This window comes from Peromyscus maniculatus, chromosome 3, assembly GCF_049852395.1.
Source record: "Peromyscus maniculatus bairdii isolate BWxNUB_F1_BW_parent chromosome 3, HU_Pman_BW_mat_3.1, whole genome shotgun sequence".
Taxonomy (NCBI): Eukaryota; Metazoa; Chordata; class Mammalia; order Rodentia; family Cricetidae; genus Peromyscus; species Peromyscus maniculatus.
In genome coordinates this window covers 52621325-52646839 of record NC_134854.1, presented here as the reverse complement: position 1 = coordinate 52646839, position 25515 = coordinate 52621325, and the positions used below count along the sequence as shown (strand labels likewise).

Sequence of the window (25515 nt, the reverse complement as noted above, 5' to 3'; positions counted from 1 at the left end):
AAATGTATCAATCTTTAGACGCTTAATTTGCATTGAAGTCCACTCTGTGAGAACTGGAACCAAGTGACAGAGATTCGCATCTTCCTTTCATCCTTTCTGCAAAGCCCGCTGTGGCTTGGAAGGAACATGTTGATATGCTCGATCCTTGGCACAATTTATCTTCCTCCTCTTCCCTCTTCTTCTTTTCCTTGCTTTCCTTTCCCCTATCACTGACTAGAAAGAGAAACAGGATGGGGAGATGGTGCAGGGATGCTTACAAATCATAGTTGGGTTTGAATCTGTAAATGTAAATATCCAAAATGAGGCCTAGAAGCAGAACTCACATACCTGTTTGTTTTCATGGTACCAGCGGAAGGCTGCTTCCTGTTTAAACTGCTTATCCCAAGCTTATATGGACCTTCAAGGGTTCAAATAGCATTTTCTATCTGAGATATAATGAGCTCTTTATGCTGTGATCAGCTAGGGTCAAAATAAGGTATAACTTGAATAATGCAATCTCCAAGAACTGGTTTGTTTTGCTTTAGAAACATTTCATTTAAAAATAATTATAGGTTGACAAGTTTCAAATACAGTAGAAGAGACTCTTTTTCTCAACACCCAGCTAGATACGCCCAGGGGTTATACCTCACATAACTGCAGTCATCAGAACTGGAGAGTAGACCTTGGCACAGCACACTTGTGAATAGACTAGACAACAGATCTTGATCTGACTTTATCAGTTCCTGTCTATGCTTGTTTTTCATATTTCTGCATATCTATGTGTGTAGCTATATAACATTTAGGTATAACTTGTTTTTCTTTTCATATTCCTGTATGTCTATGTGTGTAACTATATAACATTTAGGTATAACTTTAAGAATAATTTTTGGGAGCTGGACAACTGTCTCAATGGCTAAGAGAATGTAGTACTCTTGCAGAGCACCTGAATTTGGATTCCAGCATCCACATCAGGTAGCTTACAACTCTGTAATACCAGTTCTAGAAGATCTGATGCCCTCTTCTGGCTCCTGAGGGCACCTGCACATGCACGCATGCATACATACATATATACATGTATGTGTGTATACATATATCCACACACAGGCACACAACACACATACAACTAAAAATAAAAAAGTCTTAAAAAATAAAAAACAAAGACTGGAGAGAGATGGCTCAGTGATTAATTAAGATCCCTTGTTGATCTTACAGATGGCACAGGTTAGATTCTTAGCACCCGTAATTAACTCCGGTTTCAGAAAATCCAATGTTCTCTTCTGACTTCTGAGGGAAACCAGGCATGCACATGTGCACATAAATATATGCAGGTAAAACATTCATACATACAAGATATAAAAATTACTTTTTAAAGAGTAATTTTTATTTCGTGTCTGTGTGCACACAAGCCTCTTTCTTATGCATGTGGCAGATGTGGAGGTCAGAGGATAACTTTGAGAATGAGTTCTCTCCTTAAGCTTATCTAGATCAACTGTTTTTCTATTCTTTTGGAAACAGGGTAGCTCTAGCCATCCTAGAACTCACTATATAGACCAGGCTGCCTTGAACTCACAGAGATCTACCTGCCTTTGCTTCCCAAAAGTGTGGATTAAAGGTGTGTGCCACTATGTCCAGCAAGATTGACTGTTTCTTAATATTTCCCTTGGCTTTCGTAATCGTGATGGCTCTGAAGAACACTGAGCACTTATTTTGTAGCCTCATGGCTGAATAAGGGTTACAGGCTTTTGAAAGGAAGACTACAGAGTTGAATGGTAATTTTTACTATGTCAAGGATAGATGCCATCAATTGATTTACCACTGATAGTGCTGACTATGGCTGAGGAAGTGTTGACAGATTTTCCACCTTACAGCTACTTTGTCTGGCTTGTTCTGCTCTGAGGTAGCAGTCACTAAGTGTAGTTTACATGCAAGGTGTGGGGAGACCCGGTTGCCTACAGAGGGCTTCTCTACAAAAATTATGTGAATTATTCTACTAGGTGTTTTTTAAATTTATGGAAACAGTACAGGTACTGAATAGTCTAATGTATTTCTTCTTTGCAGGGTGGGAAAGTCCGTAAACACCGGAAGGATCGGCTACAAGATTTAATTGATATAGGCTTTGGCTATGATGAGACAGATCCATTTATTGATAACTCAGAGGCTGTGAGTATATATCTTTAATATGGCAGTAAACTCTTGGCAATAGAAGTCAAGGCAAAGTAACAACATATTTCAATGGATGTTTTGATTTGTGCTTTTAAAAGCTGTTTTCATAGTTTGAAGGGTTTTTTTTAAAAATACTCTAGATTGACATTTTTGTAATGTTGACTTGTTCATGGTAAGTTGTTACTATATTGCTGTCATAGGCCAGGCTTTGGCAAACTATCTATAAAGGGCCGTGTGGTAAATATTTTAGACCGTGGGCCATATGGTGTCTGTTCTACTGTAGAATATGTAAGTGAATTAGTGTGGCATTGTTAAGAGTAACACTTTCCTGGGAGACTGTGAAATTTAAACTCATGTAATTTTCATGCATCATATTATACTTAATCTGATGCTTTTACCACCAGTTAGAAAACGCAAAATTCATTTCTGGCAGGTGGAGTGACAAATTGTTAGGCTGAGCTTGGCTGCAAGTCCTTGTTTGCCAATAAGGTGGTAGACTGTTACATGTAGTTTGTGAGCTTTCAGATCCTACAAGAATCTTGTGACACTAATAGTTGCTTATTTTCAGGTGCATAGTTAGCATTGATTCCTGGAGAAATCATTACTCCTTGCCCAAACTAAGAAATAATGTTTGTTTGTTTGTTTGTTTGTTTTTCTTTTTCTAGTCTTGGGCTTCTCTGTGTAGCCCTGGTTGTCCTGTAACTCACAGAGACCTGCCTCTACTTCCCAAGTGCTGGGATTAAAGGCATGTACCACTGCCACCCAGTGGGAAGTAAAGTTTCAAAAAAGGAAAAAGGCATAGTGTTGTACACCTGCAGTCCCAGAATTGGTACAGTAGAGACAGGGAAATCAGAAGGTCAAGGTCATTCTTGAATATATAGTAAATTGAGGGTAGTCTGAGACCTGTTTTAATATCTGAGACCCTGTTTATAACCATGAGCACACAGCTGGGCGGTGGGGGCCCACACCTTTAGTCCCAGCACTTGGGGGCAGAGCCAGGCACACTGACATGAGCACAGTCAGTCACTAGTACACATAGAAAGAAGCCCACACTGGGAAAGGGATCAAGTTCTAACCAGATGCTGAAAACAACTCTAGTAAGCTTAATCAAGGATAGAAAACATTGATGCACTTGTCTTAATTTTTTAGCATTTTTTAAAATGATTTTACTTATTCTTATTTTATGTACATTGGTGTTCTGACTGCATGTGTGTCTGTGTAAGGGTGTCAGATCCCCTGGAACTGGAATTGCAGACAGTTGTGAGCTTCATGTGGGTGCTGGGAATTGAACCTAGGTCCTTTGGAAAATCAGGCAGTGCTCTTAACCACTGAGCCATCTCTCCAGCCCCCCCCCATGCATTTTTATTATATGTATGTATGTATGTATGTATGTATGTGTCTGTGTATGTGCCCAAGGAGGTAAGTGAGGTGTCAGCTCCCTGAGGCTGCAGTTCAGAAGTTATGAGGTGCCTGATGAGGGTGCTGTGAATTGAATTTGGGTCTTTTGTCAGAACAATAAGTGTTTTTAACCACTGAGCCCTTTCTCCAGCCTCCTGATATCCTTGTCTTAACTAAGATTTAGTGAATTAGCATTTCTGGATATAAGGGCTTAAATAGGATTTTTTTGTTACTAGGATTTCTTTGGTTTTACTTTTCTAGCTTTTTAAAGAATTATTTATGGTCCTGGGTAGATGGCTCAGTTGAAAAAGTGTCTGCCATGCAAGCATTGAGAACTTGAATTTGGATCTCCAGCACCCCCTAAAAGCTAGGCACTACAGTGCCCAGCACTGGGCAGGCAGATTCTGGGGCTCACCAGTCAGTTTTAGTCTGAACAAGTCCGACAGTTCCAGTTTCCTTCAGTGAGAGACCTTGTCTTGATAAAGAAGATGAAGCCTGACACACAGCCCTCTGGCTTCCATACACTCATGCACAGGCGAGTGCACTCTCATACACATACAGACAACGTGCAATACATAAACAAATCAGTTATGCTTATGATAAATCAGCAAGAAAGCACAAGATGGTAGAAGGTATTTGCCAATTGTCCTCCACCAAAAAGTAAACATGAAACTTCTTTTGTAGTCATTAAAAAATTCTGTGTCTAATAAACATTCAGCATGTATATCTTTGTAAAAAAATTTTTATGTATTTTAAATATTCTTCATAGAAATTCAACATTTTAGTGGTATTTATATATTAGTGCATAGTATGCTGATTTTAATGTATATTTAACTGATTTTAATTAATGTAATTTTAATTCTCAGTGTTACGTTTGCAGGTAGTTGAGCGTCTTGTCTTGCATTCATCTACTTGAATAAATACATATTCAGGATATTTTTATTTTAATTTTTGAGACAGAGTTTCTCTGTGTAACAGGTCTAGCTGTCCTAGAACTGTAGATGTAACCAATCGTCTTATTAAAATAAGAAACACAGAGCCAATGTAAAAGAGAAAGCCGAGAGGTCAGAGCTCAGAGATAAAATCTTACCTCCTGCAGTGCTCCTAACTTCCCCACGAGAGAGCTACTTCCTGTTTGTCTGTGTTTAAATAGTCTTTCTGTTCTGCCTTCTCATTGGTTGTAAACCCAACCACATGACTGCCTCATCACTGCCTGTAAGTACCGCCCTCCAGGTCTTAAAGGCGTATGTCTCCAATACTGGCTGTATCCCTGAACACACAGAAATCTACATAGCTCTTCTAACCACCACGGTCTTGCTATGGCTCTAATAGCTCTGACCCCAGGGCAACTTTATTAACATAAAATTAAAATCACATTTCAGTACAAATAAAATATCACCATATTAAAAAATTCTGTGTCTAATAAACATTCAGCATGTATATCTTTGTAAAAAAATTTATGTATTTTAAATATTCTTCATTGAAATTCAACATTTTAGTGGTATTTATATATTAGTGCATAGTATGCTGATTTTAATGTATATTTAACTGATTTTAATTAATGTAATTTTAATTCTCAGTGTTACGTTTGCAGGTAGTTGAGCGTCTTGTCTTGCATTCATCTACTTGAATAAATACATATTCAGGATATTTTTATTTTAATTTTTGAGACAGTTTCTCTGTGTAACAGGTCTAGCTGTCCTGGAACTCATTTTGTAGACCAGGCTGGCCTTGAACTCACAGAGATCTACCTGCTTCTATTTCCCAAGTGCTGGGATTAAAGATGTGTGCGCCACCACCACCTGGCTATATAGAGTTCAAATATGTGGCTGAGGCAAATGCTAGCCTCAAATTGCTAGGAATTTGTTAGTAATAGGCATATACTGAACTTCTGTTGGGAAGGTGTATTTTGGAATGACTTATAAAACGAGAGCCAGGTAGTCCTTTTGGCAGATACCTATAAATATATTTAGTTTGTTGCTGTTGGTGTTGTTGCACACTTTACTACAGTGGCAGTATGTTAAGCACCAGCTGTTATCACCAGTATGTTTTGATCACTCTAGCATCTATTTTCTCTTATGAAAGGAGGATGAATTTAGGACAACATGTAAGAATTATTAGTACTCTGTCTTGTAGCACATGAATTAAGGCTTATCATGTTTTATAGTAGGTAAAGTCTGTGTTCTTCCATTCTTATCTGGGTATTAGATTACTCTAATGCTAATGTGTAGGATTATGATATCATCTTCTGCAGTGTGCAGTGATTACTTGGGGTATTCAGAAAATGACACTAGTTAAATATTTTATGATTGACAAATTAGTCTAGCTTTTGCCTGGTTGCATACATAGATGGTGATATATAGAGTTTAAACTGGTAAGAGCTTAAACTGGTAAGAGTGATTGGAATGATTGTCAGCATGATGCACTCTGGACATCATGTTCCTAAATTCCTGTGGTATCTTAGCAAAGCATATTAGCAGTGTCCTTTAGAGTAGAGATCCTGCCATTACTAAAACTGTTAGCAGTTGACAAGTTAAGACTGGGATGTTTCTATCTAGAGTATTGACTGTTATTTGGAACTCAGTCTAGATTCTAGTTTTATAGAAGTTCCTAATTTGACATTTGCTCAAGAAAATATATGTTTGTGTTACCCAGTTTTCTGTGCAATTACTCTCTCCCAGAATTACGTTGAGATTCAAATAATGTGAATTTAAATATGATAAAGAGCATTAACAAGTATCAAACATTAGTAATAATGCTAATATGTAGATTTAAAATTCTGGCTTACTCAAAAGGAAATTCAGTAATGGAAATTGCATGTACTCATGCTTTTACACAAATAGTTTTTTTTTTAAGTTAATAAACTTAATAAGTTAATAAAACTGTGCTTTAGAACAGGTTTTTATTTTTTGAATTTTTTTGAGGTAGGGTCCTACTGTATAGGTTTGGATGCCTTGAAATATGTCATGTAAAGCAGGCTGGCCTCAAACTTTCAAACTCAGAGATCTCCCTGCATCACCATGCCCAGCTGGAACAGTTTTAGATGCACAGCAAAACTAAACAGACAATACAAAGAGCTTCCATATCCACCCTGACTACACACACACACACACACACACACACACACACACACACACACGCTTTCACACAAACCTTCCTTTTCCACCCTAAATACACACACTCACATACACACACACACCCTCCTTTACTATCAACATACTGTACCAATGTGGTGCACCTGTTACAGTTGATGAACCTACATCCATATACTGTTTCTCACCTAAATTCATAGTCTTATCTACTGGTATGACAGATTCTGTAGATTTAGACAAATATTTACTGACATATGTCTCACATTATAGTACCCTAAAGAGTAGTTTCATTCTAAAAATTCTCTAGGCTCTGCTGTTTATCCCTCCTACCCTCCTGATCTATGACAACCTCTAATGTCTTCAGTTTTGACTTTGTTTTAGACAAGGTTTCTCTGTGTAGATCAGTCTAGCCTTGAACTCAGATCCTCTTGATCTTAAAGGCACCACCGTCGCCCGGCTCAGTTTTGACTTGTGCCTTATAGTGGAAATCATATAGTAGATTTTTCATCAGTAGTGTTTTTAATATCATTTGTAGTATTTAGAATATTTGAATAAAGTACTCTTCAGATTTAATATATGACTTATGTATCAATTTAGACCATGTGACTAGAGGTTATTTATTTGATTATTATGTGTATGAGTGTTTTGCCTGTGTGCCTCTATACATACAACATACATGCTTGATGTCTGCAGAGGTCAGAAAGAGACATAAGATCTCTTGGGACTGAAGTAATAGTTGTGAGCCACCATGTAGGTGCTGGGAATCAGATCTGGCAAATTAGTGCTCTTAACTGCTGAGACATCTCTCAGTAAAGAAAACAAAATGATGTCATTTTCATTTTGTGTGTGTGTGTGTGTGTGTGTGTGTGTGTGTGTGTGTGTGTGTGTGTGTGTGTGTGTATGCTGGGTCTTGATATTAATTTTTTAAATAAATAATTTTTAAAGATTTATTTATTCATTATGTATATACAGTGTTCTGTTTGCACATATCCCCCCGTAGGCCAGAGAGGGAGTCAGTCTCATTACAGATGGTTGTGAGCCACCATGTGGTTGCTGGGAATTGAACTCAGGACCTCTGGAAGAACAGCCAGTGCTCTTAACCTGTGAGCCATCTCTCCAGCCCAATGTGTACATTTTTAATGATCCTATGATAAGGATAATTGGCCTGGATAATCACTTTAAACACTTTTTTTTTTTTTTTTTTTTGGATGAGAACATTAAAAACCTTTTCTCCTGGCCATTTTGAAATACAAAGTTCATTAACCAGTGTCTCCCTCATCTCTTTCTGCCCTCATCCCAAACCTCTGCTGTCTGACATTATAGTCTGAACTTGTGTAAATTCAGCATATTTAGAGTCCATATACAAGGGATAGTGTGTGATATTGATCTCTTTGTTCTGGCTTATTTCACTTAACATAATGTCTTCTACACATTGAAAATGGCAGAATTTTCTGACCTTTGTTTGTTTTGAAGACAGGGTCTCACTATCTAGCTCTAGTTGTCCTGGAACTCATTCTATAGACCTGGCTGACCTTGAACTCACAGAGATCCACCTACCTCCACCTACCATACCCAGCAGCTCTGGCGTTTTTAATGCCAAATAATGTTTTATTGTATAAATAAATACACTGCATATTAATATTCCATTCATTTGCTGATGGACGCTTAGGTTGTTCAGTGTCTTGGCTTTTACAAATGATGCTGCTGTAAGCACAGAAGCATAACATTTCTTTGACATACTGATTTCTTGCCCTTTGGGAGTGTACCCAGTAGTGGGATTACTGCATTTGCAGTTAGTATTTAAGGAAATTGTCAGTAAATGTTGTTCTTTGACATGTTTGTAGAATTATAGACAAGAGAATATATTTGAAACTGTTTTTGCTCTAGTATGACGAATTAGTCCCTGCTTCTCTAACAACAAAATATGGAGGCTTCTACATCAACACTGGCACTCTTCAGTTTCGCCAAGCTTCAGATACTGAAGAAGACGATATTACAGATAACCAAAAGCACAAGCCCAAGGTGAGTTTGACATCTCAGCAGTATGGAGAACATAAAATTAATATTGTATGCCTTCTGGTTTTTTTTTTTTTTTTACATTTTTTTGCTGTGCTGAAAATTGAGCCCAGGAGTTCTTGTATGCTAAATAAGCACTCTACTTCTAAGCTACACCACCAGACCAGGATTTTTTTTTATTATTATTATATGTGTATATATGAGTGTGGGCATGTGTATGCCATACTTTTGAGAATTGGACTTCTCATTCCCCCATGAGCTCTGGGGATTGAACTTCAACCATTAGGCTTGCATGGCAAGTATTTTTACCTGCTGAGCCATCTTGCTGGCCCCCAGAAGTCGTCTTTTTTTTTTTTTTTTTTTTTTTTTTTTTGAGACCTTGTCTCACACTAGAGCCCTGGCTATAACTTACTGTGTAGATCAGGCTGACTTCAAACTCACAGAAATCCACCTGCCTTCTGAGTGCAGGGGTTAAAGACCTGTGCCACCACACTTGGCCTCAGGTTAGACTTTTTGAGTATTATTTGTGCCACACCTATGAACATAAGGAAAAGTAAAATACTGTTGTTTGATGAAATTTTACTTAATTATATGTTTAAAATTATGTTGGTGTGGGCTGGGGATTTAGCTTAATTGTAGAGTGCGTACTTCCTATGCAGAAGGCCCTGGGTTTATTGCCACATTATTTAAAAGAAAAAAAACCCAAAACAAAACCCAAACATATAGTCTTTAATCCCAGCATTTGGGAGGCAGAGGCAAGTGGATCTTGAGTTCAAGGTCAGCCTAGTCTACATAGCCAGCCAGAGCTAGTGTGAGATATTGTCTCCAAAAATTAAAACAGCAAAACAGGCAAACAAACAAGTAAGTAGGATTTTCTGTCCAAGAGCCATTCATAGCCGTTAGCTTCCCTCATATCTAATTTGTGGTGACTTCTTTTGTTGTACTGTAGCTGAGAAATGAATATTGTCCACAGGTGTTTCCTCTGTGGGGTCAAAGACTTTATGTGTACCAGAATCACTAAAATCGCTACTTAAAATGTAAACTCTTAAGGCCCAGTGAACTGCATCCAAGTCACGGTTGAGAGGCTGGTGAGATGGCTCAGTTGGTAGAGTTTGCACCATTGCATGAGGAACTGAGTTTTCCCAATGCCTATCTAAAAGCCTATCGTGGTAGCACACACCTGTAATCCAAACACTGGCGAGGCACAGACAGAAGGATATCTGGGCTTGCCCACAAGCCAGTCTAGCTTAATTGGTGAGCTCCATGTTCACTGAGAAGCCTGTGTGAAGTACTGTGGAGAACAATGAAGAAGGCACCCAGTGACTCCCTCTGGTTCACATGCATCTGGACTCCCACACCTAAACACATACACAACAGTAGCAACAAAACATAGGCAAGAGTGCTCATCGACTCCAAGAACCTATACTTTCAGCAAGAAATTCTAAGAGACCCCTGCCTTAGATGCTGTATTGCTAACATCAAAGAGGAAGATATTGATACTTGGATAAATGATATATTCTCTTTTCATTTTTCAGGTTCCCAAAATAAAAGAAGATGATATTGAGGTAAAGAAGCGGAAGCGGAAAGAGGAAGGGGAAAAAGAGAAGAAGCCAAGGAAAAAAGTTCCCAAACAGCTGGGGTATGCTAAATTAAGCCTGATAGGAAATTAGTACCACAATATTATGGTTTCCTTTTAGAAATATATATTCACCACTAATGTATTTAGTTGTCTAATTTGATAATGACCTACTGCATTTTAATAATATTATGGTACTATTAATAAGCAGGAGGCTTTGTTATCTTAGAGATGTATAGTATTTCAGATTGCACTTAAAGATTTTTCATTGACTATCTTGTTTATTACAACTTTATTTATTTATTTAACTAGTTTTGTTTATTTTATGTGTATGAATGTCTTGCCTGTATGTGGGGTGTGTGGGTGTGGGTGTGTGTGTGTGTGTGTGTGGGTGTGTGTGTGTGTGTACACATGTGTTTCTGGTGCCCTTGAAGATTAGAAGAAGCATTATATCCTGTAGAACTGGAGTTACAGACAGTTGTGAGTCACCATGTGGGTGCTGGGAATCAAACCTGGGTCCTCTGCAAGAGCAACCAGTGCTCTTGACCACTAAGCCATAGCTCCAGCCCCTAATCTTAAAGAACTAGCTTAAGCCAGAAGTGGTGGCACAAATCTGTATTTCTAAGACTTGGAGGTTAAAGCAGGAGTTCAAGGACATCCTAAGCTATGTAAGGAGTTTGAGGCCAGCATGGGCTATGTGAAACCCTGCCATATCATCCAGAAGAGGTTGAAGAAGGTGCTATCATGAAAATATAATTTAATACGAAACTAAAAAGACTATTTTATTCTTCCATCTCCCACATGATTATTTTAATTATTTTAGATTTTAATTATTTTACTCATTTACGTAGGGGATTAACTTTTAAAATAACACAGCCTAACCATTCTCTTTTCCTTCACAGAGTTGTGGCTCTCAATTCACACAAGTCTGAAAAAAAGAAGAAGCGATATAAAGATTCCCTTTCTCTGGCTGCCATGATACGAAAATTTCAAAAAGAAAAGGATGCATTGAAGAAGGAGTCTAGCCCTAAAGTCCCTGTGACCCTATCAACTTCCTCTCTGACTAAACCCTCTTGTGCTGCCACAGCCCTGGGGGATGATATCCCAGACTTAAGTCTGAACAGTGCTGATCCAGACCTCCCTATTTTTGTTAGCACAAATGAACACGAATTGTTTCAAGAAGCTGAAAATGCCCTAGAAATGCTAGATGACTTTGACTTTGACAGATTACTGGATGCTGCTTCTGATGGTAGCCCCCTCTCTGAGTCAGGGGGAGAAAATGGAAACACCACCCAGCCCACCTTCAGCTCTCAGGTTATGCCCAAGGTGGTACCTACACTTCCAGATGGCCTACCTGTGCTCCTTGAGAAACGCATTGAGGACCTTCGTGTAGTAAGTGTAATGATGATCTTGGTTTTTATTCACTGCACAAACATGTAGTTTAAAGTTTTAAGACAAAACAATCCACAGTCCCAACAACTTATTTCCATAGCCTCTTGTAGACATTGGCTGTATGTACATACATAAGTGTTTTTATTGAAATTTAAATAGCTCTAGTTATAACATGGATATACTGTACACTTGATTTTTTTATTCTTCTCGTGCTGGGGATAGAACCTAATGCTGTAAGCATGTTAGACAATAACTCTACCACCGAACCACATTCTAAGCTCTGTAGCTGGTTCTGTTTTGCTTCAGTTTACCTTATAGAGTTTTCTTCATATTTGGTTATTATGTGTGTGTGTGCGAGTGCATACACCCATATATTCATAGTGCACAGGTGGAGGTCAGGACATTTAAAGAGTTAAGAGAATAAACACGACCCCAGCACTTGGGAGGCAGAGGCAAGCGGATCTCTGAGTTTGAGACCAGCCTTGTCTACAGAGTGAGTTCCAGGACAGCCTGGGCTACAACAGAGAAACCCTGTCTCAAAAAAAAAAAAAAAACAAAACCAAAAATGAGAGAGAATAAACACAAGCATAGGGATGGTTTAAATGGAGAAATCTTAGAAGAAAAAAGCAGACTAAAGAGGAATCCATAATACATCATGCAGAATGATTTTTAGTAAAAATGTCTTCAAATTCGTCAATTAGAATTCAGAAAAACACCAGTTTAACAGGGGCTACTTCTGCTAAGGGTAAGGAATATAAAATAATGTGAGTTTTTTCTTATGCCTGAATTACATTTTATATTCCTTATAGTAGATGGGCTAGGCTGACCTCCACCTACAGATTCTCCAATCCCAGCCTCCAGTGCTGGGACTACAAGCATCTACTATTATACCTGGAAGAAAATTCAAAATAACTGAATATAGCATAGATTCAGACAGACATGCCAAAGTAATCAAAAATAATTTTAAACCAGGTCTGCCAAAATTGAACACAAGATATTCTGTATCTCAGAAAAAAGGGGGATGTGTAAGACTGGGTTTGTAGCTAATCAAACTAACAAATGAGTCCAAGTATGAGGAGGAACCTAATGTGACAGCTGTCATAGGGGGCATAGAACTAAGGCTTACTATAGTTGCTGATTAGCTAGAAAAGTAGATCATAAAATAACTAGGGGCTCGCTGGGTGGTAGTGGCACATGCCTTTAATCCTAGCACTCAGGAGGCAGAGCCAGGCAGATCGAGGCCAGCCGGGTCTACAAAGCGAGTTCCAGGAAAGGCGCAAAAGCTACACAGGGAAACCCTGTCTTGAAAAAAACAAAACAAAACAAAAACAAATTAAAATAACTAGGGCTCAGTGGTAGAACTCTTTTTTTTTTTTTTTTTAATTTACCCTAGACAGGGTTTTTCTTTGTAGCCCTGGTTGTCCCTGGAACTTGCTCTGTAGACCAGGCTGGCCTTAAACTCAGAGATCCACCTGCCTGTCTCCCAAATGCTGGGATTAAAGGCCTGCACCACCACTGCCCAGTTAGTGGTAGAACTCTTGGGTAGGTTATAAGAAGTCCATGACTTGATCTTTTGGAACTGCAAAAATAATTAACAAAATAAACAACTACATGTCAGAATAGTTTGGACCAAGCAAGTTTAGGTACACTTCCACAATGTAAGTAAGAGTTCTCTTTGTCAGCTGGCCCTTTGGTTTTATTGATTGATTCTGTTTTGCTGACTCCTGTTTTTGTTACTTCGTGTTTCTTCTGAGGTTGTGGCTTACTAATAGCTGCTCTGTTTTCACTTTCTTGAGTTTCCTTCCTCAGTCCAGAAGGTAGAGGAAGTGTGCTAAGAGAACTCATTGCCTGTGTTGACTATATTTTTTAAAGATTTTATTTCATTTTTATTTTTTATTTATTTATTTTAACAATTTATTTTTATTTTTTTATTTCATGTGCATGGGTGTTTTGCCTGCCTGTTTGTCTGTGTGAGGGTGTCAGATCTTGCAGTTACAGACAGGCATAAGCTGCCTGTGGGTGCTGGGGTTTGAACCTTGGGTCATCTGGAGGAGCAGTTAGTGCTCTTAACCACAGAGCCATCTCTCTAGGCCCCTATTTTATTTTTAATTATGGAAAAGGTATACATGTGTACAGGTGCCCATGGTGGCCAAAAGAAAGCATTGGATCCCCTGGAACTGTAGTTACTAGTTTCCTGACTTCTGTGGTTGCTCCAAATTGAACACATATCTGAAAATTCAGAGCTAGTATACACAAATACAGAGAGACCATGTATCTTTCTGGGTCTGGATTACCTTAGAATGATTATTTCCAGCTATATCCTAGATACCAACTCTCTGTCAGATGTATCACTGGTAAAGGTCTTTTCCCATTCTTCAGACTGCCTTTTTTATTTGAATGATGGTGCTCTTGGCTGTTTCATGAGGTTCCATTTGTCAGTTGATTGTGTTAATTCTTGCACTACCAGAGTTCTATTTATAAAGTTCCCTCCTGTGACTCATGTTCAGGTGTTTTACATCCTTGGTTAGATTTAGTCTGGGATTTTTGTTTTTTTAAGTTGTTGTGAATAGTTTTGTTTCCCTGATTTCTTTCTTGGCTTGTTTGTCTTTGGTATGTAGGAAGGCTTCTTATTTTTGTGTGTTGATTTTACATCCTGCTGCTTTGCTTAGTGTAGGAGTTTTGTGGTGAAGCCTCTAAGATCTTTATATATAGAATCATATCATCTGCAAATAAGGATACTTGACGTCGTCCCTTCTCTCTATATCCCTTTTATCTCCCTTTCTTGTCTTGTGGAGAAAATAGCATCCTTGTCTTGTTCCTAATTTTAGTGGAACCTCTTCAAGTTTGTCTCTGTTTAACATATGTTGGCTGTGGATTTGTTGTCTTTGCCTTTATTATGTTGTCTTGTCCCTTGTATCTCTAGTTTCTGTGATTAAAGGCTGTTTTAAATTTATTTATTTTTATGTGTATGAGTGCTCTATCTGCATGAACACAGGGCATCAGATCCCACTAGAGATGGTTGTGAGCTACCATGTGGTTGCTGGAAATTAAACTCAGGACCTCTGGAAGATCAGTCAGTGATCTTAACTGCTGAGCCATCTCTCCAGCCAGTGGGATTAAAGGCCTTTGCCACCATGTGTGGTCTATTTTCTGTTGATAATCTAGTTTTATTCCACTGTGGTCAGATAAAATACAAGAAATTATTTCAGTTTTCTTTATTTATTAGATGTATTTTGTATCCCAATATTTTAGTATAGGTTTCATGTACTGAGAATGTATACACTCTAGTGGTTGGGTTGGAATGTTCTGTACATATATATTAGATCCATTGATCCATTTGATCTATGATGTCATTTAACTAATTGTCTATTCATTTTTTTTACATGATCTATCCATTGGTGAGAGGGGGGTGGTGAAAGAAGTCGAGTATTGAAACTGCCTACTGATAGTGTGTGTGTGTGTGTGTGTGTGTGTGTGTGTGTGTGTGTGTGTTAATCTGTTACTTTACATCTAGAAGTATTTGCTTTGTAAAGGTGAGTGCATCCAAATTTAGTGCATATATATTTAAGATTGTAATGTCTTGATGGATTGTCCCCGTGGTCCGTATGAAGTGTCCTTCTTTCTTCTAGTTTGAAGACTATCTTCTTGGTGTGTTTTTGCCCATCCTTTCACTTTGAAGTGGTTTCTATCTCTGGTGGTGAGGTACGTTTCTTGGAGGTTTGCTAGCCTGTGTCTTAGTTGGAATGTTAAGACCATTGATGCTTAGAGTTATTCTTGAAAGATGTATATTGATTGCTGTTGTTTTGTTGATTTTATTGTTTTTCTTAGGTTTTCTCGTTACTACTTCTTGAATATGCCTAACTCTTCCATCCAAAGTATTACTTGACCTTATCCTTTGTGAGGCTGGCTTGATGATCATAATTCCCTTTAACCTACCTTTTATCTTGGCAGGTTCTTCTTTCGCCTTTGATTATCACAGATAAATCTGTACTGGAATCAGTAGTCATTCAGACTTGTAAAACATCTGTCCAAGCCCTTTTGGCTTTATAGTCTCTATTAAAAAATCAGATGCTGTTCTCGTGACTTTGTTTCTCTCTTGTAGCTTTTAATATTCTTTCTTTGTTTTGAACATTCAGTGTTTTGACTACTGCATGTTGTCTTTTTGGTTCTGTTTATTTGGTGTTCTTTATGCCTTTTGCACTTGGCATCTTTTTTCTTAGATTTGTGATTTTTTTCCCTATGATTTTGTTGAAAATATCATCTGTAAGGTGGGGCTTGATGGCATACAATTTTAATCCTAGTGCTTGGGAGACAGAGACAAGTGGATCTCAGTGAGTTCAAGGCCAGCAGGTCTACATAGCGACAGGATAGTCAGAGCTACATAGTGAGACCCTGTCTTAAAAGACCAAAAGGAGCCAAAACAAACAAACAACAACAAAAACAAGCAAGAAAAGAGAAAATGTTTTCTTAAATATTTTTATTTTATTATTTAATTATGTATGTATATGTGGGGGTGGTGTGAATGCTGGGATTAAAGCCCTGTTCCACCCTGTCCCACCTTATGTTACTTTTCTATTAGTGTGACAAAATACCATGACCAAGGCAACTTATAAAAGAAAATATTTAACTTGGGGCTCACAGTTCCAGAGAGTTAGTGTCCATGGCCATCACGGCAGGCTGCATGGCACTTGGAGCAGTATTGGGGAGCTTACATCCCTGTGCGAAATCAGGAGGCAGAGAGATCTGTGAAGAGACTCAGGTTTTTGAAGCCTATAAAAGCCCACCAGCAGTGACCTCCTCTAAGCAAGGCCACACCTCCTAACACTTTCCAAGCAGTTCCACTGACTTTGGACAAAATGCTCACACATAAGCCTGTGAGAGCAGTTCTACTTCAAACCACCACTGTTAGTTGTGAGCAACCTAATGTAGGTGCTGGGAATCGAACTCGGGTCTTCTACAGGAACAGTGTGCTCTCTTTACTGATGAACCAGCCCCAGGTTTGGTGTGCCAGAGTTCTGCATGTTCTGTTTGTGTTTCTTTCTTTTTCTTTTAGACTTACCATTTCTTTGATTGAGCAATCCAATTCTTCTCCCTTGTCAGAATGTTCTTCTACTTGATCAATTTTTTTTTATAAAGCTCCCCATTAGCTTTTTACTTGATTTACTAAGTTTTTTTACTTCCAGTTTTCTTTTAGTTTGGGTTTTCTTTAGAAACTTTATCTCTTTACTAAATTGTATTCTCATCTTGACTTGCTTTCTTTGTTTCATTTGACTATTTGTGTTGTTGCAGCCTCCAGTCCAGCATTTAGTCATAGTTCCTTTTAGTTCCTTGGACATATTTATAATAATTTATAATTCTACTTTGAAATGATTGTGTGTCATCTAAGTTGCTTTTCTCAGGAAATATTTCTATGGGAATCCTACATTTTGGAGGAGGCATGTTATTTTGGTTTTTCATGTTTGTGGTTTTATGATGAGACTTAGACATCATAGGTCATTGGTAATGTGTTTTTTATTTATTATTATTTTTTTTTTGGTATGGATATCTGTCTTACCTTTTTGAGTTGGATGTTTGGATCTCAGTTGCTATTACCCCAACTTGTCAGGTTTTGGATCAGTCGAGGTTAGTCTTGGGGCCATTCAGTGATGATGTGCTAATGGGGTGTTAGAAGTGTTCTTAGTTCAGCTATGGCTAGTTTCAGCTTCTGAGCACAGGAGCAAACCTTCGATGAGTTAGCAGGTTCTTGCTACAGATCACTGTAGAGTTCTACAGGCGGCCAGTAGGTGGCAGGGGCAGGGTGGTCATAGTGGTGAGGGCACTGTCTGAGGGAGGTGCACATGATTCTGCAGAAGTCTTCAGGTGGAGGTGCTGGGTGACACCTGGGGACTGTGTGCAAGATTCCATCAAGTAGGTCATTGTCTTAGGGTTTCTATGACTGAGATGAAATACTGTGACTGAAGCAACTTGTGGAAGAACGGGTTTATTCAGCTTTCTTTTCCACATCACTGTTCGTCATCAAAGGAAGTCAGGACAGGAACTCAAACAGGGCAGGAACCTGGAGACAGGAGCAGATGCAGAGGCCGTGGAGGGGTGCTGCTTACTGGCTTGCTCCTCCTTGCTTGCTCAGCCTGCTCTCTTATCAAACCCAGGACCACCAGCCCAGGGGTGACACCACTCACAATGGACTGGACCCTCCCCCATTGGTCACTAATTAGGAAAATGCCTTACAGCTGGAACTTATGGAGGTATTTTCTCAGTTGAGGTTCCCTCTTCACTAATGACTCTAGCTTGTGTCAAATTGACATAAAATTAGCCAGCACAGTCATCAAGAGGTGGGTGTGGGATCACAGCAGAGGTGATAACTTGTATAGTTTTATTGTGGACTCCTTCCTCCTTGCTTTTGCCGTCAGGTGCCTTTAGCCTTTTGATTTGTTATATTTTACTTTTCCCTTAAAGGTAACATAAAGTTTGTAGACCTAATCTGAGTGACTCAGTGGGGGTGTTGTTTGTTTATCTTTTTGATTGTTCTGGCATTTGAATCCAGGGTTTTGTGCATGCTAGGCAAGCACTGCTCTATTGAGTACAGCCATAGCTCTTACTTTGAGACTTCCTTTTTTTCTCCCTTTAATTCTCTTGATAATCTTGTATTTGAAGTGAAAGCATTATTTCCCTTTTGAGAAACGTAAGTGGAGAGTGGCTAAATACTTCAGCAGGAGCACATAACTTACAGGTGACAGAAGTCACCTCACCTCCATGCTTTCTTCATTTCCTTTTGCCCCACCCCTGATCTCTGATACAATACCCATGAGTTCTTTGTGTGTTACTTTGAAATATAAGATGTTGTTTTTTCTTCGGGAGATAAAAATTTATCCTAAGCTCTCACATTTATGTCTGTCTGATAAACAGCTTCTTGCTGTTCATTTTTTACTTTGCAGTGAGTAAATATCCTTTCATGATAAACCTTTTGACTTAAATTTTTCCTTTTTTCTAAAGTTTCATTTTTATTCTGGCTTTCTTTGTATATTTCTGTCCCCTGAACATGCCTAATCTACATCCTAAGAAATATGTCCTGGAAATTTGCCATTTCTATCTAAAGCAAGGAAAGTTGTCACATACTTTGGTAGCTGGGTACAGGTGGCCCTGGTGTGCTTAAGTTCTTGTATCAATTCTGTCCAGTAAGTGTGCATCTCCTGATTCCCGATGTGAACTGTGCCTTGGACTTCCCAGTCTATAAATAAATGATTATGGCAGAGTTTCCAAGTTAAAAACCCTTTTTTTTCTGGTCACCAGGTTAAGAGGAAATACAGTGTGGCAATGTTATTCTCAAGCTTATAGTTTGTGCTTATCCCTTGATAATTTTTGTATTGCTTTTAATTATATAGAAGCCAGACTACTGCAGTCAGACAGTGTCTGTGCTGTGTGGCAGGTTTTTCGAGACAGAGTTTCTCTGTGTAGTTTTGGAGCCTGTCCTGGAGCTCGCTCTGTAGACCAGCCTGGCCTTGAACTCATAGAGATCCGCCTGGCTCTGCCTCCCGAGTGCTGGGATTAAAGGCGTACGCCACCACCCGGCCCGTGTTTTGCACTTTACAAAGGCCTTAATCTAAATGTTGGGTGCATCACGTACTATCAACTGATATGGGGCCATCTTCCATAACCATTCTAAGTTTTCAGCTCCTTATTTGTTTTTTTTTGTTTTTTTCGAGACAGGGTTTCTCTGTGCAGTTTTGTGCCTTTCCTGGAACTCACTTGGTAGACCAGGCTGGCCTCGAACTCACAGAGATCCGCCTGCCTCTGCCTCCCGAGTGCTGGGACTAAAGGCGTGCGCCACCACTGCCCGGCTCAGCTCCTTATTTGTAAGATTGAGGGGAAATACTACCAGCCTCTGGCTACTTATGCAGATTCTATATGATAATAAGTATAAAGTATAGAATAGAATAGAATAGAATAGAATAGAATAGAATAGAATAGAATAGAATAGAATAGAATAGAATAGAATAGAATAGAATACAAAGTTTAAAAGTTCATAGACCCATCATCAAGGAATTTATTCTTTCGGAAACAAAAAATAGTCTTGTTTTTAAAAATTGTGTTTTGAGGACTGGGAGCTTAGCTCAGTGTTTGGGAACTTACCTAAAATGCACAGAGTCCTGGTGTCTCTCGGTACAGGAAAAGTAATGTGGGTTGTCATATCAGTATGTAAATCCAGAAGTTCAAATAATGAAATTTAATGGAAGTCCTAGCACATCAAAGACAGGAGCAGAAATGATTATTGCCTGGTATTTTATTTAGATAGATACATATTTGTGACATTGAATACTAAGTCTGACTTTTAATCACATTTAACATTTAAGATTATAAAGTTGTTTTGTTGTTGTTTTGTTGTTGTTGTTGTTGTTGTTGTTATTGTTGTTTCGAGGCAGGATTTCTCTGTGTAGCTTTGGAGCCTGTCCTGGAACTAGCTCTGAAGACCAGGCTGGCCTCAAACTCACAGAGATCCACCTGGCTCTGCCTTCCGAGGGCTGGGATTATAGGCGTGTGCCACTGCCGCCCAAGTTTAAGATTAAAAAGTTTAAAGTGGACATAATCACAGAATTCTGCAGAAGTCCTCAGGTGCTGGGTGATACCTGGGTAATATGTGGGTGATACTCTGGTATCTGATTCAATAGGGCTGCCAAGCTCATGACTAACCTGGACTTCATAGGGAGCCTATGTCTTGAGAAAAAAAGTGTGTGTGTGTGTGTGTGTGTGTGAGAGAGAGAGAGAGAGAGAGAGAGACAGACAGACAGACAGACAGACAGACAGACAGACAGACAGACAGACGTGGGCAGGTTGAGGGGGTTCTTTACATGTGTTTCATTTAAAGGCAATGTCCATTCTGTACTTTAGGCATTTTGGCACACACTGTACCTGTCACAGGATTGACACTCAGTTTTCGCTTTAATACTTTTCATGACCTTTGATGATGATTAAGTCTAAAAATAGGCAGTGCTAATACTTTCACATTGCTAAGTATAGTATTTCCCTGTAGTTATTAGTTAGATGGCCCTTGGGAAGTTGCTTTATTTCAAGTGGTACTGCCAGTTCCATGTGCCACACTAATTCACTCTATGCTTTACATTTAACCTCTTTAGAGGGTCTAGCTCTGATTTTTTTTTTTAATGCTCTTTGATGGAGAGCCTAGCCTTGCTGTCACTTTGATTTTAGCCCAGTGGCACTAATTTTGAATGTCCCAAGTGAGAGACTAGACCTCTGCTTTGTGAGCCACTAAGTGTGTGTTAGTGACTACAGCCACTGCAGCAGACGTGTGTGATAACCTGTTTGATTTGGACCTCAAATGGCTTTGCCTCCCTCGGGCTCAGAATTTGTGGTATTTTACTGATAGTGAAGTTTATTAGTAGTAATAGTATTGTTGTTACATAATTCACGTCAGTAAGGGTTTATTTGAATTATGTTGTCCGTTTTTTTTATGTTTCTCTAGGCTGCCAAACTTTTTGATGAAGAAGGAAGAAAAAAATTCTTCACACAAGATATGAATAATATTCTTCTGGAGTAAGTGATTTTTATCTTTTCCTTTTTAAACTTGCACTGGGAATAATCTCAGTGATATACTTGCCAAGCATTTGTGAGGCCCTAAGTTCAATTCCTAACTCAAATAAAAAGAAACAAATCAAAAACCTTGCAGGCTGCTGAGGCAGTAGATAGTTGGTAGAGTGCTTGTGTAGCATGCTGGAAGCCCTGGATTTGCATAAACTGAGCGTGGTGTGGTACACCTCTGTAATCCCAGTATTTTGGAGGTGAAGAATGAACAGTTGAAGGTCATCCTCAGCTACATTGTGAGTTCAAGGCCAGCCTAGGCTACTTGACACTCTATCTCAAATAAATTAATAAACTAATTAATTAATAAAAACTTTGCAGAGTGGTGGTCCATGCCTCTAATGCCAGCACCAAGAGGCTGAGGCAAGAGAACTACAAGTTTAAGTAGTTGAGGGGCTGAGTATATGTAGTTCAACTGTACAGTTCTTACCTTTAATTTACAGAGGTCTGGATCAGATTCTCCAGTACTGCATAAAACTGGTGTGGTACTTCATACCTATTTTCTCAGCACTTGTAGAGGTGGATACAGGAAGACTAGGAAATTCAAGATTATCCTCAGGAATAATATTGAGTTATACAGTTTATCATCGGCCAGCCTGGGTTATCTGAGACTTTTTCTACCTACATATACACGGTTGACCTTTGAAAACCAATGAGATGGCTCAGTGGATAAAGTGCTTACCACCAAATCCGATGACCTGAGTTTATCCCTGGGACCCATATGGTTGAAGGAGAGAATCAAGTCTACAGTTTGTCCTCTGACTTCCTCAGTTACTCCATGGTACCTAATAAGTGTACGTGTATACACACACACACACACACACACACACACACACACACACGCATACACACATATTTAAATATTACTTTTAAATATTTTTTAATCGACTTATGAATTAGAGGTTTTGGTCTCAGTCATCCATTCTTCCTGTTCTGCTTTGCAGCATGTTTTTTATAATATTTGTTCCTGGGCAAAACTGTATTTGTTCTCCACACTACTAACAATAGGTATAGCCTTTGATATTTCTAGCTTTTAGAGCAGGTGACCACTATGCAGGTTGACCATTCAGCTGATCTTAGGTGTATTTTGTGCCACCTATATGAAAAATGTCTGTGAAAGGTCAGAGTATTTATTCAGATTGGTCACCTATTTCTACTACTCAGAATTGAGACATATGATTTCATGATTATTTAGTGAGGTTAATTATAATTTTTGCAAAATTTATAACCAAATGAAAACTATGGTTCAAGGTAGAAAACTTGGACCCAGGCATGGTGGTTGTACACACCTTTAATTCCAGTACTTGGGAGGCAAAGGCAGGTGGATCTCTGGGTTTGAGGCCAGCCTGGTGTACAGAGTGAGTTCCAGGACAGCCAGGGTTACACAGAGAAACCCTGTCTTGAAAAACCAAAGAATTCTTGGCTGTAAGTTTATATGAAAACTACAGACATCAGATTGGGAGAAAAAGGTGAGGGCTCATATATGACATGGATTATATTAAAATGAGCAGATTTTTAGATTTAGTATCAGTTTTACCCTCAGTGTTTGATACTAACGAAGCTGCATTTTTGAAGGTTGTAGCCAAATAAGCTGTACTTGTAAATGGTTTTAACTGTTGGTTATAGCATATAAGAATACAGTTGACTGCAGGCAGAACTAGGCAAAAGTGTGATCATGAGGAAAGAAGCAGATCTTACTTGTATGATGAAAATAATTGGTCTGCTCTGGCATTTAATAATACCAGGTAGGAAGATACAAGCAAATAATATTTCTGTGATTCCTTTCTTCTAAATACACAATAGAGATATTCAATAGAAAAGGGTTTTTTTTTTCATTACTTATAGTTAGTTACTATCTCTGTGATCCTTAAAGACTTAAAAAAAAAATAGACTCCTCAAACGTAACTGTGTTTCCAGTGGAGTGGCTGAAGAGTTCTTTGTTTTAGCCTGGATTTTCAGGTTGAATGCATGTGATGGAAGAGGTACATGATTCTTCACATTCCTGCTGCCACCTTTACTGGTGGCTTTTGAGCTCCAGAGTCACACTAGACAGTGCAGCAGCTGTCACTCATCTCAGAGTTGTCCCAGATTCCATCATCCCATCTCACTAGCCATTTTTTCTCTCCCCTGGTACTAGAGCATTTCTTTCCTCGTGCCTAAGACTGGTCTTTCATTCTCTTCCCCCTTCCCCTCCCTCCCTTCTTTCCTTTCCATTTCACTCTTCTATAAGAGGGGTGTCTGTTTTTCCCCTGGGAGAATCAAGAGCCCATCTTTGTGTTCTGGCAACACAGGTAAATTAGAGAGTTCCGTTGATAGGCTTCCCTCCATTCCCTGTCTGTCACAAACAAATCTCTAAATTGGGGAGCCCATCTACTTTGGTTTCTTTTTTTTAAAGATGTATTTATTTTTATTTTATGTATATGGGTGTTTTGCCTGCATATATTTAACTGCAGCATGCATAAGTCAGAAGAGGGTATCAGATCCCTTGGAATTAAAATTACAAACAATTGTTAGACACCATATAGGTACTGGGAATCAAACCTGGTCTTCTGGAAGAGGGTCAGTGCCCTTAACTGCTGAACCATCTCTCCACCTACACACACAGACACAAACAGACACACATCTGCTCTTCATTTCACAAAAGGTGAGCTTTCAGTTCTTTAAGGCCTTAGGCTCACAGTTGATGGTTTCCTTTAAAGTCACTTTTTATTGTTCTCTGTCCTAAACTCACATGCCTTACTCTTCTGGACAGAGTGCTGTTGTAATAGCATGTATAATCCATGCCTAACATTACTCAGGTGTATTGGCCTCACCATTTCTTCCTTTTGTTGAGGAGAAAAAGATGAATTTCTGGTTCACCTTTTTTTTCCATAGTTGAATTGGACCTGAATGAACAAGTATACAATATACTTACTTTTTTTCCCTGTTCCCTGAAGCAGGCATTCTGAATTCTACTCATATTACACTAGGCATGACTGTTTGCTGGACACTCCCTATGAGACCTTCATGCCATCTCCTTGGTACTCCTTGAATGAGTAGTGACTTGAATGGCGGTATACAGAGGACTTAGCAGTTAAGTTTCTGCTCAGGGAGTCAGCTTTCCCCTGTCTGAGTTAACCTTTGGAAACCAGTGACTTTAAACTATTTCCTTGAGTCTGTTACATCTCTTAGTACTTGGAGAGTATTTTATTTTCAGTTTCAACTAGCTTTTTAACGATAAGACAAGTCCAGAAGTCCTACTCAGAGCCTAGGCCCTTAGTAAAGGTCTAGCCAAATGCTACCAGCCAAGCATTTCTGCATAGTACTCATGACCATGACGTTATTTCGGTGAAGGCTCTTGCATTTAACTGTCTATTCACTATTTAGTTTTTCTAATACTAGGGATTTTCTTTTACGAGTTCTAAAAAGCATGATTTTGTCTATTTTATTTTTTTCTGAAATTACAATATATCTTTTTTGTTGTTCTTGTTTTGTTTGTTTTTCAAGACAGGGTTTCTCTGTGTAGCCTTGGCTGTCCTGGAAATCCCTCTGTAGACCTCAGGCTGGCCTCCAACTCCAGAGATCCACCCTCCTCTGCCTCCTGGGTGCTAGGATTAAAGGCATGCCCTGCCACTGTCCAGCTGAAATTACAATGTATCTTAGAGGTGATAAATTAATTTAATATGGGAGGTTTCCTAAGTGTCCCTGTACACTTTCCTATAATTATCTGTCGTGACTTGGGCATAATTTGTTGCCAAGAACCCCAATTTGTTTTACTTTTTGTTTTTTGTTTTGATACAAAGTTTCACAATGTATCCTTGGCTGGCCTAGGGTGCCTACATAGGTCAGGCTAACCTGGGATTGTGAGCATTCCTTGCCTCTTGTTTCTGAATAGGATTAAAAATGCACACCATCAAGCCTGTCTAAGAGCACCAATTTGATAATGACCTTCAAACTCATGTCTATTGTTACTTTTCTTCAGTAGCAGCTGCCAAATACAGTCTTTTCCATTTTGAGAGACACTTTGTTAATAGTTTCTCTCTGCTAAAATATGGCAATTATTGCAAATTTTACTGCATTACTTTTAAAAGAGAAGTAGAGAAGAGAAAATATTAATCCCACTGAACAAGAATAAAGACCAATGAACCAAACTTTTTGGTCAAATTAAGCAAGCTTTATTTCCTGTCTAACAGGGCTGTCTCCCTAAAGCCTGGTTTCAGAAAATAGCATTGAGCATAGGAGAAAGTGAGCTTATATAGCCAAAAAAAAAAAAAAAAAAACACCTCCAATGCTAGGGGATTTCCAAGGGTTTTTGGTTATGTGAGA

General features: G+C 38.8%; 1 protein-coding gene across 8 annotated transcripts in view; it reads left to right on the top strand.

Annotated features, from left to right (window-relative positions):
• The window catches only part of Ubn2 (ubinuclein 2), a 70020-nt gene that overhangs the window by 16118 nt on the left and 28387 nt on the right, over nucleotides 1–25515 (top strand). For 5 of the 8 annotated variants that reach the window (XM_076566496.1, XM_076566498.1, XM_076566495.1 and 2 more), the window contains exons 3-7: nucleotides 2038–2139; nucleotides 8520–8654; nucleotides 10184–10287; nucleotides 11127–11622; nucleotides 21095–21165. In XM_076566496.1, coding sequence (XP_076422611.1) covers nucleotides 2038–2139; nucleotides 8520–8654; nucleotides 10184–10287; nucleotides 11127–11622; nucleotides 21095–21165 — 908 coding nt within the window. The remainder of the gene's footprint in view (nucleotides 1–2037; nucleotides 2140–8519; nucleotides 8655–10183; nucleotides 10288–11126; nucleotides 11623–21094; nucleotides 21166–25515) is intronic. The other 3 variants (XM_076566500.1, XM_076566499.1, XM_076566497.1) reach the window with 1 other exon arrangement.